General features: G+C 27.6%; 1 protein-coding gene across 6 annotated transcripts in view; it reads left to right on the top strand.

Moving 5' to 3' along the window:
• The first annotated feature begins 3,222 nt into the window (after positions 1–3,222).
• Positions 3,223–20,394, top strand: part of LOC105203570 — a 437,190-nt gene continuing 420,018 nt past the window's right edge. For 2 of the 6 annotated variants that reach the window (XR_005576331.1, XR_005576332.1), the window contains exon 1: positions 3,223–3,749. Coding sequence is in view for 1 of the 6 variants with exons in the window: in XM_026138284.2 (XP_025994069.1) it covers positions 3,686–3,749 (64 nt within the window). In the remaining 5 variants the exon portion in view is untranslated. The remainder of the gene's footprint in view (positions 3,750–20,394) is intronic. The other 4 variants (XR_005576330.1, XM_026138284.2, XR_005576333.1 and 1 more) reach the window with 3 other exon arrangements.

The following is a 20,394-nucleotide window of genomic DNA, read 5'->3' as shown; positions in this document are numbered from 1 at the left end:
CTATTATCTTGCATCATGTAATATTTATTATACCATATTACAATAAATAATATCTACAATATTGTATTAATATTGCAGTCTGTAATATTGCAATCTTTCTGCAATATAACTGCAAGTTTTTGTGCTGTATAGGTAATAAAGTATTATATAATTATATAGTTTTTGTAAAATATAATAGGGTTAATCAACACACAGATAGAATGTCACTTGGTACATGTTAGTGGCGTAAATCGAAACGACTTAGGATTTCGATGGTGTGATTCAAGACATTTAATTCTTTTGAATATAAAAATATTTTTCTTTATTTTTAACTTTTATTCATGTTTTTGCTAATTTACAATATTAACTTTAGATAAAATTTATAGTCTTACCTAACATCACTTTGATTTTTTCAAATAATCTGTCAAAAGTTAATTCCTGCTTAAAGTGGCGTAATTCCGTACATTTAATATTCTGTATTAATTGTTTGACCGATATTTGATTGTTTCTTCTATTCTTTCGGTTTAACTGCTTCGTTTAAACAATTCCAAGTACTTTTTGAACAGAAAGTAAAGTGCAACCATTCAGCTTTTATTTAAAAAAGGTTTTCAATCTTAATAGTTTTGATGATATTCGCTTAAAAGAAAAATAACCGACTTTTTAAAAAATAAGTATTTCATTCTCTTCCCAATAAACACAGATCAGTATAAGATACGTATAATAACCATTATAACCATACGTATTTTACGGTATAAAAACGTATGAGATAAACGTATATAATCCGTGGACATGTCCGCAACCCATCCCATTTTTTTAACGTATTTGTATATACGTAAAAAAAATGTATATATGTAAATGTATTATAAACATATTTATAAAAACGTTTATAATATATAATGTATATAGATATAATAATCATTATAACTATACGTGTTATACGGTATAAGAAACGTATGAGATAAATGTATAATACACTTATAATAATACACTTATTTTTTAATTTAAAAAAAATATATATTTTTTCTTTTTTACTTTTTTAACAGATCTTATTATTCTTATAGCTTAATCTGTAGTCACTGTTTTGCATATAAGATTTTTTAATCACTAAATACTATTACGCATTATTTTAAAACTTTGAAAACGCATTGGCGGGATTCGAACCTAAGATCTCGGAACGGTAACTTAATATCCTAACACTGAGCTAATTGTACACTTGAAATATCGTTAATAAAAAGTTATATTTGAAGTAAAGATTTGAACAGGAAGAAACTTGCGTGTTGAGTACCGCGCGAACACTCACTAGGCCTTTGATTATTTAAATTTAGATATTTTTATAATAAACTTTGTAAATAATTAAAACTGTTTCTGTCCATAATCAAACCAGTAAAGATAGTTAAAAAAAAAAATAAGAATTGGAAGTAGTACTGGAGCATAAAGAATTATTGACGTAAAAAACACGTTACAGAAATCAATTTTGCAACTAATTGTTATAAATAAATTATTAAAAATTTACTGTAGAGGAAAACTAATTGCGCCAATCGATTCTACGGGAAAAATTAGTAAAGAAATATATATGACTCTTTCTTAAACCATTCATATTTTATGCAAAAAAATAAACTATATAAATAATTAAAACCGTTTCTGCTTAGGGCCAGACTGACAAAAGTAGCCAAAAAACAATCAGATATAGGACCTGAGTATGAAAAAACATTATTAATGTAAAGAACACGTTGCAAAAGTCAATTTTGCAAATTAATTGTTATAGACAAATTATTAAAAATTGATTGTAATGAAAAACTGCGCTAATCGATTCAACGGAAAAAATTACTAAAGAAACATATATGATGCTTTCTTAATTGTTATAGTTGTTATAAACAATATCAGTTGCAAAATTATTTTTGTAAGAGATTATACTTATACTAACAAGAAACGTTAAAACAACGTAAACTGATTATAATTTTTAAACGTATACTAATATACGTTATAAGATTCATTTATTATTATACTCATACCAACAAAAAACGTTCAAACAACGTAAATTTATTACAATTTTTAAACGTATGTTGATACACGTTATAAGATTCGTTTATTATTATACTTATACCAACAGGAAACGTTAAAACAACGTAAACTTATTACAATTTTTAAACGTATACTGATATACGTTATAAAATTCATTTATTATTATACTTATACCAACAAAAAACGTTCAAACAACGTAAATTTATTACAATTTTTAAACGTGTATTGATACACGTTATAAGATTCGTTTATTATTATACTTATACCAGCAGGAAACGTTAAAACAACGTAAATTTATTACAATTTTTAAACGTATAATATTATATGGTATAAGAATTGCTTATTACTTATACCTATATCAATTAAAAACAGATAAAAAATGTACATTTATTATAACTTTTAAACGTATAATATTATACGATATAAAATTTGTTTTTTATTATATTTATACCAATTAAAAACGTTTAAATATTGTATATCTATTACCATTTTTTAACGTATATTATTATATGGTATAAAAAACGTTTATTATTTACACCTATACCATTTATATACCATTGATACGTATATTATATCACATTTATACCCATGAGTGTTTATTGGGTTAACATGTAAGAAAACATTTGTAAAGTAGTACACGTTACTTATTTTTCTATATATTTTAACATATCCAAAGTTCATTAAAATCGGAAAGGACACTTGGTTGTGTTCCATTTCAAGAATACGATTAAGAATTTTCTAATTTTGTAAGTTCGTTATAAATCACATATACACGGCTATATTAAAGATGTTTAGTATTCAGCGGATGCAGTGTCCGATGGCAAGTGATATATTTAATGCAGGAAAAAATGAAATAAAGAAAAATTATATTCATAAAGTTCTGGTAAATGTCATGATTCATTACAGTACTGAAAAGGCGCGATCGATATAGCGGCGCGTACGGTAAAACATATATTATCCGCGAGAGATACTCGAGCGGATGACAAAACGTGTGCGATGTGGCGTCGCGCAACGCGATAATCCTACGTTCGATAAACTGGAGACGCGATAAATTGACATGTAGGAATAAGCATGTTGGGGTAGCACTACGACATCAAGGGGATGCATCAAGGGAGTGGACGTCGAGAATGGCGAAAAAGGACAGGACGATCCGTAGGGGTGGAAAAATGAGGGGTGGAAAAATGAGAGAGAAGCTCGATGCAAACGCGTTGCCGGAAGTGTCAGGAGGGGTTTCGAACGCAAAGAGGGAGGTTTGTCTGATGGTGCGAACGGTGGAACGTGAAATGCGAGGTGAGCGCGTGAGCAAAGGATGGGTGGGAGGTTATAACCAACGGATAGTGGGGGAGAACTCGACGAGGTGGCGGAAGAGAAGGGAAGAGAAGGGGTTTGATACGGACTTTGGACAGCCATGGCTCAGTTCGCTTCCGTTCCGTGTTGTGTGAGGTTCTCGTGCGTTTTCAATTGCAGTCGTCGTTCCGCACACTGATCCCTTCGCGAGAGAGAAGCTTGCTCCCTATTGCCGTAACTCCTTGTCTCGCCTGAGGAAGTTCGCTACGAAATCGTTCACGCACGGTGTACGTTGTTACAGGAAGTGCTTATAAGTGAGTGTATGAAGTGCTTGATATTCCGTCGAGTGCTTTGTGTTTTCGAGATAAACTTCGCGCGTGATCACGGATAGAAGATCATGTTAACGAGAAATCATTGCTGTTTGCTGGCGTCGCTGTTACTTGTCTTTGGACGTATACAAGGTAAATAATCGCATCTTGTGTGTGTGTGTGTGTGTGTGTGTGAATGATTGCTTTTTTTCTGTGATAAAAATTCGTTTTTAATTTTATCCCTATTAATTGCTACATTACGTTTCGGCAAACGGATAGTACGCGGAATTTTAATTACGTACGCTTATTTAAAGATATAATCCGTTCGGTTCAATTTAATTTAACGAATGAATTGACATTATATGTATATCAAAAATTTTTCATGAATGTCACAATTATTGTAAAGATTAATGATATTAATTAATAATATTAAATGCATTTTAATGCGTGTATCAATGATTATTTTAAATATATCAACAACATACATACACCAATAAAGTGTATTAAAATTACAAAACTATAACTTTTTTCAGAATGATCCAGACAACGTCTGAAATCAAGGCATAAAATGTTATTAAGATATTTTTTTAAATATAATATATTTTTGTCTTTAAAATATATTAATAAGCAAAATGTTTAATCCTCAAGATATTTTATGTCTAATTTTAGACATGTATGTTGTCTGAAAATATTTCAATTATATCTCATACTATTTTTTATTTACAATAGAATTTTTGTTTATCAACATGATAAAAATAGTACGTGAAATAAATAAAAAAATATTATGCATTAGAACAGTAATAATTTTTTGATTTATGAATCATAATTACAACACTTTTCATTTTTGTTCAAATAAAAATACTTTTTTTTGTATGAAAAGTATAATAATATAAAGACACAAAGGACCTCAAATAAAAAATGTAAAAGTTGTAACATCAAGATTCCGAAATATTTTATAATAAACATAAGATTCAAGTTTTCATCTATCTATACTAAGGTTTGGTGTATTTTACGAATGTATGCATATCGCTTTTTCCATTTTTGTGTAGTTTTAAGGTATTCACGGATTCATAGGATGTGTGGTGTGCGGACGTAGCCTTTTGGAATATTCAAAGTACTATCAAACATTTTTGGGCACTTGTATAAAAATTTGATTTTATTGTGGATCAATGTGGTTTAAACTTGGTGAAAGATATATGTGGCTCGTTGAAGTCCAAGTTTACCACGTCGTTTCAAAAGAAATTGCACAAATATTTTCAATATATTAAGTATTAGATGTTGCAATTATGCATAGTAAAATCATGCAACCACGTATTTATATAACTTTAATACTAATACTAATATGCAATATTTTGAAGATTTTCAAAAGAATATTAGAAATAAAATTCATTATGTTTAAAATAAAAGTAAAGTAATTGTTTTCTGACGTATTTTTTTATTAATTTTACTACACACAATACATTACACATATTTATTAATATTTTGCAAGTAAATATTATTGTATAAATATTAAAGCATTTAAAAATATTGAAAAAATTAGAAAAGGCTAAAAAAAATAATCAATTTTCTTTTCATAATTAGATCTAATTATACATTTACATAAAATTAACTATATTTTTTTAATTTTTAGTTATGTTAATTTATTATTATTACTAAATAAATAATATTTATTAACGTATATTTTAATAGGTTACGAAAAAAAATTATATATAAAACATCAATATTTTTAATGTTTCTCATTTTAATTTTGAGCATTTTTTATAGAGAAAAGTCGCCAAAACTGGCATCCAATTTTGTTTTTGGATAATATTTCTTAAGCGAAAGCTAAAAATAAAACTTTAAAAGCATAAACTATACTGTTTTCTATCAGATAGTAAAACAGTTTTTATAATACTATTTTATATTTTGTAATAATATTTTTGCAATATGATCCAAAAAGAGCGTCTGATAAATTGAGCTTTAAAACTAGTATGTTAGATAACAATAATAGAATTCACACATGGCTCAGTAGTAGAGGAATTAATTTTGAAATAAATTGATAAACAAAGTGATAAAATAAGTTTTTATATATTAAACAATATAAAATTAGAAAGCTAGAATTGAAACCTAATGCTGTGCATCGTAAACGGAAAAGTGCACCGGTAGAGTGCATGAAGAATTGCATCAATTTTCCGTCTAGAATTACGACTGTAGAGTATCGAGTCCCTTCTATCACCTATTTGTTTAAGAAGATCACAAGACAGGCAGCTTAATCAGAACTAATAATAATGATCTCGATGTTGATTCAATGTCGAAATCATTAAATTGACTTCGTGTCTATTGTCATTTCTGGCTGGGAGGTTAACCGATTTTACAATTATCAGATCTTACTTGGTGCTTAATGTCTCAGATCTATGTATACAAGGATTAATAGCTTTTAGATTAATAAATTTTGTTATCAATATATATTTGATTATGTTGATAATTAACAACAATTTACTTTTATTAGACAGCTTTTTTTATCATTACTCAAACATGGCATGATGCACCTGTATGACATTGAAATTTATTTTACAAGGAAAGATACAGAAGTATCGTCCTCCGATTTTGACGAGCCTTTAATATGTTGCAGTACAGATTAAAATAAGGGATACGTATTTTTTTATATGTACCTGTTTTTTACTTTCAGGGGGTGAAACACTTCTATGAAAAAAGTCGAAAAGTATTCGTCTTTCGAAACAAATATTATCGAAACTAAAAAAAGATAGAAAAAAATGTTTTAATTAAAAGTTGAATAGGTACTTGAAGAGTACTTTATAACGGTGATAAAAAAATTTCTTTTATTTAAAAAAATATTGAATTAAAAATTAAATTTTTATTTTATTAATTATCTGAGTAGATCATTTTTTATTGTTGTTACAGTGTTATGTGTAGTTTCTAAGAAATACGAAGGTGCAACTTTATGAAAGATGGGCTAATATTGGCAACTTTCTTTTATATACTTTTTACACAGCCAGTCAGATAAATTCGCTAGAGTATAATACAAGACATATGACAAATGCTTTTGATTGAGTTCAGAGGAACATAAGAATGTATTAAATTAAAAATTTTTTAAATTATTTTTTTGGAAAACGTTTTGCTATTCAAAATATATTCACAAGAAAAAATTTTTTTTATTCTTTTACTTTTTAATATCATGATAAATATGTCTTTTCATATTATGAAACACATTCTAATTGTAAAACACTTCGTAATAAACTCGAAATAAAGATAGGCAAAGAGAGTCCACGCGGTTGTTTGATCGGACCGTGCCAGTGAACGGAACTATTGACGCTTGGGGCAACGCAATAGATTTGTATTTTTATACATTGAATTTTAACCATATGCCAGCGTCAACTACTGTATTCTTTGCATCTCTTCCTTTCGCATGGCGAGTCGTTGTAACTTACACAGAGTCAATCTTCTTACTGATGCTTGTTTGTCACAATTTAATATGGTGTAATCACTCGAATTAACACCTGAATAGGATAAAGTTATTGCATTCGCCATGTGGTAAAGTTGAGCTTCCTCCGTTAATTTTGTAGTTTTGCTGAAGATAACCCAAAATCGGGTTGAAACGTCCGTTATTTTCTGTACTATAAATATTAATGTTAGAATAAATTATCAACCGCGTGGACTCTGATTGTCTATCTTTATTTCGAGTTTAATATTCGTGAGTCCTGTTAACTTTACTTCGTAATAATATTTATCTTTGTATGATGTTATCTCAATAACTTTATCACTTACTTTAAGAATGATAAAATGATAATTAATGACGCTGTTCCTTGTGTAGGTAGATGCACTAATATATATATATATATATATATATGTAATATATAATTATATATATTTTTTAATGCAGTTATGTTTTTTTTACATGAGCCAATTTTTTTCATTTTTTTTTTAAATAGAAAAGTAAAATAAATCTTTTTAAACAGTGAATACTTTATGACATATTTCATATGTCAGAATATATCAAGCTGTAATATAAACTAAATATATCCTAAAAAATATTTATTTTTTCATATGTTTAATATGTCTAATTTTCATATTTTTATGTTTTGCGTATAATAAATAAGTTTTTCTCCTCATTGTGTATGTGTACAGAAAGCTGTTAAACCAAAATATTCCAAATATAGTTTTATATATATAATATGTAGAGTAGTCGTTTTAACCTACGGATTTCAAATAGCTTTGTTACTTTATTTTATAAAAAAAGTTTAAGCTATATAATTTTATAAGATTTTGAAAGGCAGTTGTAATGATCAGATTTTGTTGCATATTGTCATAAAAGAGATTTCAATATTTCGATTATTTACATTTATTTTTGCGATCATATGATTTCTCTTAAACAATATAGTTCCTGTATCTGCATAAAAGTGTTAAAATAATGTATATAAGCTGTAACTAAGCGTGTGCAAATTGTGGCCGCACAGGGCGCTCTCTTGAAGGGACGCCCTTCAGCTGGTCTATAATATGTTAAAATTAAGAATATTTCCGTTTTGAAATCTGCAATTAATTAATAACCTTTATAATATACTTTCAAAACTAAGAGATGGCGTTTTGAGCAAATAAAATCTATTAATAATTTTAGTTTTTTTTATGACTTTTCGCTGATGAATTGTACCGCACAAGAACTAAAGAAATCAACAGTAAATTATGCAAAATATAATGAAGACTTATAATCTTACATTTTTTTTTATGTAAAATCAAAAGTTTTTAATTTGAAGAATAAAAATTTGTACCGGATTTGGGCTCAGCAGATTCTTTATCTATTTTACAAGCACTTCATAATTTTAATTTGGTAGAATCATATCCAAACATCAACTGTGCGTTACTTATATTTTTGACATTTTTGGTAACCATAGCGGTCTTATGTATATAAAAAATAAGATTTAAAAAAAAATTAATTACGATGATGTAATGGAGGATTTTGTTAGAAAAGTTTTGCCAGAAAGGTGAATCTTTAAAACTGCAATATTGTAAGCCTAATTGTTTAATATCTAACAAATATATATTAAAATATTTTTTGTGTGTTGTAAAATTATTAATATGAATACTTGTAAACTCAAAGTTAATTACTAAAAGATATAAAAATAAGTGTATGGAACTAAGAATGCAGTTAGGTTATTTTATTTGTACAATAGAAATGCTAAGTTACTTTTACAAGTGATAGAAGAACTTAACCTGGTTGACGAGCGTGTAGGGACACCGGCTTATTGTTCTGCACGGGTCGTAAAAATGCCTTGTTACTCTCTATATATTAGGTTTATATAACACTCACCATATTAAAAATAATAATAAGTAACAAAAACGGGAAATGTGAGCGGAAATTATTGCACAAACAATTTGAGCAATAAACAAGCTTTGATATGTCACTCGGATTTCTCTATTACAAAAAATTATAAAGAACTTTGTGTGAAAAATATTACTTCGTCCAAGGTTCGAATTTGGTTCTTCCGACATTTCGTGAGGGTGTCTTCATCAGTTCAACTACCAAGGTAATATTTGTCGCAACAATTGTTAGTGTTTCTAAAAATGCATATTTTATGCACAAGAATATTTTTTAAATTATAAATAATATTTAATAGAGAATTTCGATCGATAAGTGAAGACACAATATAAACGATCAAAATGTTTTATAAGAATATTTACATATATTATAATACTCAAAACTTTCTTCTTTCAACTTTAATGAAAAATTAATGCATAATATTCTATTGGGGAACAAAATTTTAAGCATATATTATAGTAGGTAAGAGTGGAGTAAGTCGGACCTACTTGTAGTTTTTATTCTTTATAAGGCGCAAATAAAGTTCAATCATAAAACCAAAGGTGCCGTTGGACAGATAATTTAATTCCTTTCATTTTTGCTTAAGACTATTTTGACGTATCTTTTACTTGTATTAAATTATAATGAGAAATGTAAAAAACGCTTTTTTCCAATCCAATTTGGAATCATTTGTTCCAAATCGGACCAACTCTTGATCCAAATTGGACACTTCTATTTTTATCGACTTTTAGACCAAATTTTGAAAGATTTTAATGCATTTTAGTATTTTTTAGTATAATCTTTTTAATAAAAACGAGCTATTTAACAATCAAAGAATACAAATTTACTAAAACAATATTAGTGACGATTTATATAATTAGACGTTTCCCGGTTATATTATAATATTGTTATTATATAATTAGAGTTGAAATCAGTAAAATGCAATTATTCCGAGTCTGATGACTCACAATATTTTATTAATTTAACATTTCTAGAACCAGATTTGATGGGCCGATTACCAGTGCTACGAAATTGCAATTCCGATGTAAAAGTCTGATTTGGACACGAGTCCTTTAGAATTTTGAAATAAATTTTACAATAAACCGCAAAGGTAATCACAAAATGATTGATATTTTTTAATTCAACTATCTTTAATTACTTTAAATCAATTACCTTTCAAAATTTTAGTATCTTTTAAATACTGATTGACAAGAATTTTTTTTTTAACAAACTTTTACACGATAACTAAAACTGCATGTTCGCGTTTATTCTAAATATTCTATACGTAATACATTTTTTAATTTTTTAAGATGTTTCAAGAATTTAATTAAAATAAATAAATAATATCTATCCTGAAATATATTAATAAACAAATGTCAATACAAATTTTTATATTCAGCAATGTATTAATTAATAACTTCAGAAATTTACGAAGTTTTTAATTAATCGATTGATTAATTATATTATGCATAAATGCTGTTTTTACGAAACAAAGTAGCATTTGTGTGTAACGCGATTCATCAATCGATGAATTACAACATTAGTTTATTTAAAAATATTTACGAATAGCGTTGGAATAAACCAATTTTGTGTATATCTTTGTGTATCATAACATGTATTTTAGATAACATTTACTTCAAATGTTGATCTGTTCATCATTACTTCTTTATAATCTGGATAAGTTCAAATTACGTTTTTTATTAAATACAAAAATGTACATATTGCTTAACATTACAAAACGCGTAATGTCATAACAAAATTATCTTTTTAAAAAGAGGTAAAAAGGCGCCAAGTGTATGTGTGCACGTCTCAAATCTTTATTTTTTCCACAAAATCTAAATGGTACTATCTGTGTATTGTCATGAAAAATCTTATTCCAACCTAAGTGGCATGTACTTAAAAAAACTATCTTAAAATTGTGTAATTTAATTCAAGTGATATGTATATTTCTAAAAAATGTATGAAATCTTTAAATTGCACCAATTATAATTATATACTTTTATAAATAAAAGTCAAGTGGTAATATCTTTATTTTAATGAAACCTGGTGATATCTTTAATTTTTTTAAAAATAAAGTCCAAATAGTACTATCTTTTGTACTCCCATTGAAAAATCTTTCTGTTCTAACGCAAGTGGATGTATTTGATCTAAAAAAATTGAATAGAATATAATATTTAAACACAAAGAATTAAAGACAAAAAGTAGTACAAAATAAATTTTATTAAACATTTTTAATAAAATCCGAGTAATAATGTTATTAATTTCTTTAAAACAAAATCTAACAAAAGTGGTACTATTGAACTCTTATTGTATTCCTATTAAAAAATCTATCTGTTTTAACCCAAATAAATGTATTTAATTTAAAAAATTTTTGATGGAGTATATAACATATAATCTGAAAAAATTAAAGACGAAATATTAGAAAATGAGAAAATTTTATTGAAATAAAAAATTTTTAATGTACAAATACTTGACGCTGCTAGATAAGAAATACAAGAAGAATTAAATAAGAAAGAATATGATAAATGTAATAAATAGCTTGTGCATATGGCAGCAATTCGGGTAGGAGGTTTAGTATTAATTATAACTACAATTATTATGTTGTACAACCTTATTATATTTAGACATCTAACAGCGCCAAGTTTTTGTACATTAAAAATTTTTTATTTCAATAAAATTTTCAAATTTTCTACTGTTTTGTCTTTAATTTTTTAAGATTAAATGTTATATATTCCATCAAAACTTTTTTAAATCAAATATATCCATTTGGGTTAAAACAGAAAAGTTTCTCAATGTAAATACAAATAGGTATAGTACCACTTGGATTTTGTTTTATAAAAATTAAATATCATCACTTGCATTTTATTAAAAATGTTTTAATAAAATTTCTCATTTTGTACTACTTTCTCTTTAATTCTTTGAGATTAAATATTATGTTCTATTAAATTTTTTAAAATTAAATATATGGATTAAATCGAACCGTGTTGCAAATAGGAACTTTTTAATTGAAATGAATACAGTTAAGCAGATTTGGGTGCCATTTGTAATGTAAAATCCTTATAAGACTAATTAAATACATGACAGCAGTTTGATAGTTTTCTGTCGTAACATTTATAGAATAGATGCAAATAGGGTCGTTGCACCAGTCGCTAAACAGTCGCCAATAAATGACTGTTTAGAAAAACTATTAAAATAATAAGACTTTAAAATAATAAACTGCAAAATTAATTGATATTTTGAAATATAATTTTCATGTGGGTTTTATTAAAATGTAATTTTTTATTTGAATATGTAATTGTATTAAATTATTTTGTTTTTGTTCATTGATTGGTCCAATTTTTTATTTGTTCATTAACTGGTGCAGTGACTCTATATATCTTTGCAATCATCGTGTAAAAAAAAGAAAATCCTTGTAAATCATTAATTCAAAGATACTAAAATTTTCAAAGGTAATTGATTAAAAATAATCAGAGTATAGAATTAAAAAATATAGAATCAATCATTTTGTGATCATTTTTGCGGTTTATTGTGAAATTTGTTCCAAAGTTCAAAATAACTTATGTCCAAATCGGACTTTTAAATTGGAATCACAATCTGATCGTAGCATCAGTAATCGGTAGATCAAATCTGGCCAAAGAAATGTTAAATTAGTAAAACATTATGAGTTGTCAAATTCGGAATAATTGAATTTTATTGTTTTCAACTCTAATTATATAATAACAAACATAACATAACCGGGAAATATTTAATTATATAAACTGTCACTAATTTGTTTTTTTTTTTTAATAAAATTTTTATTGTTTACTGTTAAATTTATTTTTATTCAATACTAAAAAGAAACATTAAAATCTTTTAAACTTCTATTTAAAAGTCTATAGAAATGGAAGTGTCCGCGATTTGGATCAGGGAGTTGTCTAATTTGGAACCAGTTGTTCTAAATCGGACTGGAAAAAGCATTTTTACATTTTCTATTATGTGTAGTTCAACACAGGTGAGAGATACGTAAAAATGGTTTAAATAAAAAATAAAGGCAATTAAATTATCTTTCCAACAACACCTTCGTTTTTACCATCGGACTTTATTTGCGCTTTATAGAAAGCGAAAACTGCAAATAGGTCCGTCTTACCCCACTCTCCTCCACTCTTTGGATTTTACTAAAAAAAAAAAAAAAATTAATGACATTGTCATTTAGGTTTTATTTATCAAAATAAATAGTTTTAAAAAAATTAAAATTACAACCATTTAGGTTAGGATATATGAAGCTTTAAATGAAAATACAAAGATAATATCACTTGGATTTTATTTATTAAAAGTAGTACAATTATTTCAAAAAATAATATATTTTCTTTATAATTGGCGCAATGTAAAAATTTCACTTGATGAATGTTTTGACAGAAAACTATCAAATTGCTGTCACATGTTTAATGACTTATAAGGACGATTTAGCTCACTCTCTATAATAAATTTATAGCAAATTCAGTTGGATGCACTAGTGCACACAGGTGCATATTAAAATCATCGGACACAAATCGACGAAAAGCTATGTATTTAATATATACATACGTATACTCGTATATGCATATGAACAGATTAAATTATGAAATTCTCAATCGGTATTTTATTATACTATTTGATGAAATATATATTTGATCATTCAAGGTGTTTATATTTTATTTTGAAACGAGATTAGATTAGTGTACGGCGATTTTAATGTGTGCCAGTGCCAGTGTTCTCAGATGGGATTTTCGCGCATGCATAGTGAATTCAGGATCAGTGAAGTATTTATTTTCATTAAATAAAGGTATTGATGAGTACCCTTATTAAATGGTCTTAAATAATATTAATAAACTTGTAAGGAATGAACAAAAAGGATAAAATAAATTTAGTATAATATATTTTTATAACAAAAGAAATTTTCTTTGGCAGAAATATTAAGGAATACCAACATTTGTTGCTATTCCTATGGGTAAGGACCGAGGGGGAATTCACAACCCAAAATTTTGTACACCAATGCCGATTTTTGGCATTGCTGTAAAACACTGCCGACATTTTTGTACACTGCCGACAATGCTTATTGTTAGTCAATGCCTACAATGCCGTCAATCCTATATTAAAATTAAGGCAATGCCATGCAATTATGAACACTACCGCGTGCCCATTATCATACGCCAATGCCTGCACAAGAATTCTAAAGCTTTCCCGAAGTATTCAAAAATTTTTGTGCTCAACCCCATGATCGAAAAACCGACTCTGAAGTGAGCTCACCACTCCCCAACCACTGACCACAATGCCGTCAATATTATAGATCACTGCTTACTTTTTTCGGCAGTCCACTGCCGAAATTTTGTACACCAATGCCGGCTGTGAATTTCCCCTCGGTAAGGACAAACTGCCAAAAAACCTCACCAGTATTCCCGTACATTAATTGTACAAAAATAACTTTCTTTACAATAGAATAATTATTTAATCTATTACACTAAAATAAATATTTACGTATAAAATAAAATATATACAATATTTAATAATAATAAAATATTATATTTCAAAAACAAAAATAAACTTTCTTTGGTTTCATAAACGTTATTTGACTTAAATCTAAGTTATTACACGTGCATTTAAATACATTAAGAAACTGAAAAAAAATCTGAAAATATCTATTAATTTCGTACAAATTTTATTATAATATTGCACATAAATAAACGTTTAGTTATTAATATATTGATAAAATTTGAAAAAATAGACTCTGAAAAATTAATTAATTTTGCAAAAATAAGTTTAATACATATATTAAGAACCATCAGATGCATTATTTCCATGTACATTTCTAGAATTGTGTAATTTTAAATGATCGGGAAGTACTTCAAAATTAAAACATTTAATGCCTTTGGCCTGAAAACTAGATCGCGTTATGTATATCGCGGAAATGGTTTCATTTAATAATCGGTTCCATTTTTTGTTTTTGACATCTGTTACAATTGAAAAAAATCTTTCGGCTTCAACATTCGAATGCGGAAACGAAAGAACTGTTTGTACTAACATTTCTAAATTTGGAAAAACTTTATCATTATTAAAATCTACAGACTCGAATGTCTTGCGCCACGTAACATCAATTTCTAATTGAGCTAACTCTTCTTTTTGGGAATCATTATAAAATGAGGGTAAAATCCTCCACTCGTAGGCTAATTTCGTTACGTTAAGGGGGGAAATAGGGTTAGAGGTTTCAAAATTTCGAATTTTTGGAACTAGCATGAATCGATAGTATTACTATTGAAGAATGTGTTCTGAAAATTTCAAAGCAAAATTCGAAGTCCTTCCCAAGTTATGAGAATTATACGGAGCGCGCTCGAGTTTACTACCTGACGCTAAAACGAATAGCGCGAAAAGAACAAATGTTGGCCGCAAATCTCGCTTATGAAGAAGAAGAAGGCTTGCTATATGGCGCAGGAATCGATAACTAAAAGGTAGGAACTTTGTATAATTCATTACAAGCCATAAACGTTCAGTTTTGCATAACTTTTTTTTCAAACGCGTTTTTCTCGAAACGACTTTTTTCGGCTTGCGTGACGTCTAGCTCAAAAAATAATGAACCAATTTTAAAAAACCAAAGTGATTATTATTCGTTATTAAATTGTCTTCGATATGAACCTCCAATCGGAATAAAAAATGGGTTTTAAGTGCATTTTTAAGGGCAAATAACAGAAAAAAAACGGTGAAAATTGATGGTTTTTTTTCAAACTTGCGTAATTTTTCAAATTTTTGATTTTTTTAGCCGATTTGAGGTTCATATCGAAGAGAAACTTGTAATAAACGTAAAAATTTTTGGATTTTTGATTTTAGGCGGAAATTACGACCTCTACATGTCACGCAAGCGACATGTTCGTGCGGCGAACGTCCACGGGTTGCGGCCTACAACTACTCTATTTTTAAATATAATGACTTAAAAAAATTTGGACATGTATTTCAGAATAAGTATAAAATGATCCCAAAGTTGCAAAAAAAAAAAAATTTTTTTTCTACCTAAAAAAAATTCTCAAAGAAACATGAAAAATCGGGCTCCTAACCCTATGTCCCCCCTTAATATTTCCGATATGTATGGCAATACAAGTTAAATCTTTAATTTTTAGCCTTCATTATACAATGCAATTTTTGAATCTAAAAACATTAATTGCTCAAAAATACTATTATTATATGGTAACCGTTTTAACATTTCGCGAACTGCCATTATGTAAAATAGCAAGCATTTTAAACAAATTTCGCGCGCCTGATCTAAAGATAATGTAGCTAAAAGGCATTCACATTCTGGTCCTACATATACATCATCAAGATTTTGAATATTATTATTATCATCAATATTTAAAGTATTTAGGTTTTTTAAAGAATTAGGATTTAAAAAATTTTGACCAATTTCACAAATAAGTTGTTGGCTTTGCATAAATAATTTATGAATTAAAATTTTACGCGATTGAAAGAGGGCATTAAAACTATTAAAAAAATCTAATGAATATTTTAAAAATAAAAGGTATGCTTTTATTGAAATATCATTTAATTGTTCTAAAATAACTTCTGCGGATTTCGATTTTTCTTCAGCAATGCAGTACATAAAATAATTTTTAAACACTTCCCAATTATCTAAAAATCGAACGATACATTTATGTAATATGAGCCATCTAGTATTGGATAATTTTACAAGCTTATTTCTTTCCACATTAAAAAATATCTGGAACTCATCTAAGATTGCACATCTTTTTGCACTGTTTGAAAAGTAAGTAGTTACACTACGAATTAAATGTTCACACGATTGCAGTAACTGTTCACAAGCTTTACTCGATACAAGCGCGGATGAATGGCAAATGCAATTTAATGTTACAAGGCCCGGTACTTTTAATTTTAATCGCGACATAAAAGAATTATTATTACAGCAGCATTGTCATTTGCCATTTCAACAACATTATTAATAGGAATTTCTTTTTCTTTTAAAAGATTTTTAAAAACTTGAAAGATAGTTTCTGCGGTACCATCTTTTGCATCTATAGATATTAAATCTAATAATTGTGTTGTTACTACTTTGTCAATTGGTGATACGAACCGAACAAGAATGCACATAATTTTTGTATTGGAAATATCAGTGCTTTCATCAATTAAAATCGAAAATTTACATGTTTTCAAATATTCAACGAGTTTATTTGTTTCGTTTGCTTTGCAATTACATTTGTTAAAATATTTTTACATTTTGTTTGACCTAATTTAATACCTTGCACAATTTTAGAATCTACACAGATATCTTTTAATAGTGGAATTAAGTGATCCGCAGTACTAAATGCTATATTGTGCTCTGCAAAAATTGCTGTTAATTTAATTTCTGCCCGCTTAACGTTTTCGTTATGTGTGCTAGTGGCTCTATTATTATTAATATTTTCTTTATTTTGGGAAGCTACTTTATCAATATGTTTGACCGTTTGTGAATACTTCATTAAATCAGTTTTATTGCATCTGATGGTCTTATTACATATATAACAAATGGCTTTATTCTCTGTTGAATGAGGAGCTAACCAACCTTTAAAATTAACTTCATCGAGCCATGATTGCTGAAATTTTCTAATTTTTTTAATTGCTCCTTTTGGAGCAATAAATATTGCAATATAAAAAATTTTTATACTTACCTTTTATACTTACCTTGCCTATACCCGTCAGGCCATCACGAGTCACGACTTTGGCGCCTATAATATTCTACACAGCAATGCCACTGTTTCCGCGCAAACATTGTCGCGCATGCGCGAAAATCCCGTCCCATCTGAGAACACTGGCCAGTGCGCATTAGTGCAGTCCAACCGAATTCGCTATTAGTAATTTTAAATTTTTATTATTTCTAATAGAATTTTATTATGCAAACAGCATATAATAACACAGCAATATCATAGTAAAATTGTGATATTTTGTTAATATTACATAGTGATATTGCAATAATATCGATGTAATATTAAATGTTTACAAAAGTCCATCGCCGAAATGTGTTTTTAGTTATATTACTATAGTATTTACTACAATTATTTTAGTTATATTACTATAATATTGAGGTAATATTTCTGCAATATTATTATATATTAATATTACAGAAATATTGCTTATATATTTTTCCAAAAATTTCTTGCACATTACATAATATTGATGCAACATTGTGATAATATCACATAGATATAGTAAAGTAAAATAACTGTAATATTACATCAATATTACTACTATCATCTTTTAATATCATCTAATATTTTTGCAACAATAATGCTGCAACATTTCTATATTTGTGCAATACCATAGTAATATTCCAACAATATCGTAATTCAAAGCAAGGAAACATGAAAATATTTTCTATATAAAAGAAGTAATTTTTTCTTTGTGGAACTAAACACTAATTACATCAATATTTCCAATTTTTTTAATTGTAGGAGTAAGAGAAAAGATTTTTTCAAAAATATTTTTTTGAAAATTTCCAAGTGGTCCAAGTCGTAACCAAACTAAACGATGCTTGATTTCTGCGACTCTTGCAAATTGATCCCTGATGATGATCTGTAAACACTTTGTGTTGATATAACAAGCATCATTAATAGATTAGGTTGATATATGTTATTAAAAATAATGAAAGATATGTAATAAAAGTATAATATTTATATAAACTTATAGTTTTTCATTGATTTTTACAAATAATTAGTATCTGGAATAACTTTTTTATTATTGCGTTTTAATAAGAATACAATTATAGAAAACCATCGATATGATAAAATAATTAAATTAATTATAAAAAATTCTTTTTGTTTAATTTTAAACCGTTATTTCAAATATTTATGTAAGATTAAATTTAGACAATTTTTAAATAAATTTTAAAGTAAGTAATAATTTGAAAAATAAATAGTTTTATGTTAAATAAACGTTAAGTACACGTTAAATAAATACTAAATAAACATTAAGAATGTTTAATAAAATAATTTTTTCACATAATCATATCATAAAAAATAAATATCTAGTTAAAAAATATTTACTAAAATTATTATCTCAAATGTATAATTAATGAAGACTAACAATAAGTATTAAGTAAAGATTATACTAATGTTTACTGAAATTATTTTCTCGAATGAATAATTCATGAAAAATCAATACTTAAACAATATTAAATAAACGTTTAAAAAATCGTTTTTAAGAAATCATTATTTTAAATAAATATTCAATGAAAAAAATATTAAATAAATGTTAAATAAATATTTTTTAAAAATAAATTAAGGAAAAAAAATATTAATGAAAAACAAACTTTTAAAAATTGTCTGCTGCTTGGAATAATGTTGCTACAATTATTCTACAGTCTAATATATGATTAGTACAAAATTACCTTTTCAAAAAAAAGGTAAAAAATAGACGCCAAACTGTGTGTACCCCTTAATTTTACCAAACCCAAGTATTAGATTGTCTGGAAAGTAATTTTGTTTTTTTTTTATGTTGCGGCCGCTATATACGGATCACAGGGGAAGGAAATACCTCAACCAATATACGATTATAAACGGACAACTTTATTCTTCTTGAAACGAGCAGATTACAATGGTGTCGGAAATCTCTATAACCACACGCGCTTTTTTAGACCGAATGTTCGTGTTGTTACGGAACGTTGTTGCTGTACTCTTCTGTGCTCTTCCTTCAGAGAGAGTGGGGCGCTCACGCATACTGCTACTAAAGCTTTAGGCGCGTACTCAAGATTTCTTTCACTTTAAGTTGCGTCTTCTTGATATGGGTCCAACTCAACATATTAAATAAAAATCAGAAAGTCAGAACAAATAAAAGAAATAAAAATGTATGCCTCAAATCTTTTCGGCGTCTTAACGTCCACTTCGTGTCTTGAAACTCCTTTAGGTCAACCATCTCTTTTTTGGGAACAGGTTCCAAAAGCTCTTTGGGAATAGATACCTGCTTCTCAGGTATTTTGGTCTGTTTTTATTCGATTCAAAAAATTTATTGAATTCTCCTACATCTTGTCTCATCTCCAATGGAATCAGTCTTTGTATTGGGCGGATTAATTCACCTCTTCCTGTCTTCAAATTTACAACTCTGTTGTAGCCGTCCTTTCCAGGAAAAACTTCCTTGATTATTGCAAGCGGCCAATCCAATCGTTCCTGTATGTCGTTTCCTAATACTACGTCACCGATCGTGACTTGAATAAGAGTATTCTTGCACGTCTGGATAATTGTCCTAGGTATTAGAGAAGAAAGCGACTTCTGATCTCTTTATTCAATCTCTGACGGTAACGTATTCTCTTTGTAAAGTTTATTAAGTTGGTCCAAGTCTGGTGCACCTATTTCATAGACATCGCTAATGAACATAGCTGGAATAATTTCCATAAACTCAGTGCTCTCCTCCGTTAGGTAAGTAAGTGGTCTTGAGTTCATGACGGCTTCGCAGTCGCACAAAACCGTGTTCATCTCTTCATAGCTCAACGAAGTTCTTCTCAGCGTCCTCTTTAGTAAATCTTTA

Source organism: Solenopsis invicta, chromosome 14, assembly GCF_016802725.1.
Source record: "Solenopsis invicta isolate M01_SB chromosome 14, UNIL_Sinv_3.0, whole genome shotgun sequence".
NCBI lineage: Eukaryota > Metazoa > Arthropoda > Insecta > Hymenoptera > Formicidae > Solenopsis > Solenopsis invicta.
This window is presented reverse-complemented; position numbering and strand designations above follow the sequence as displayed.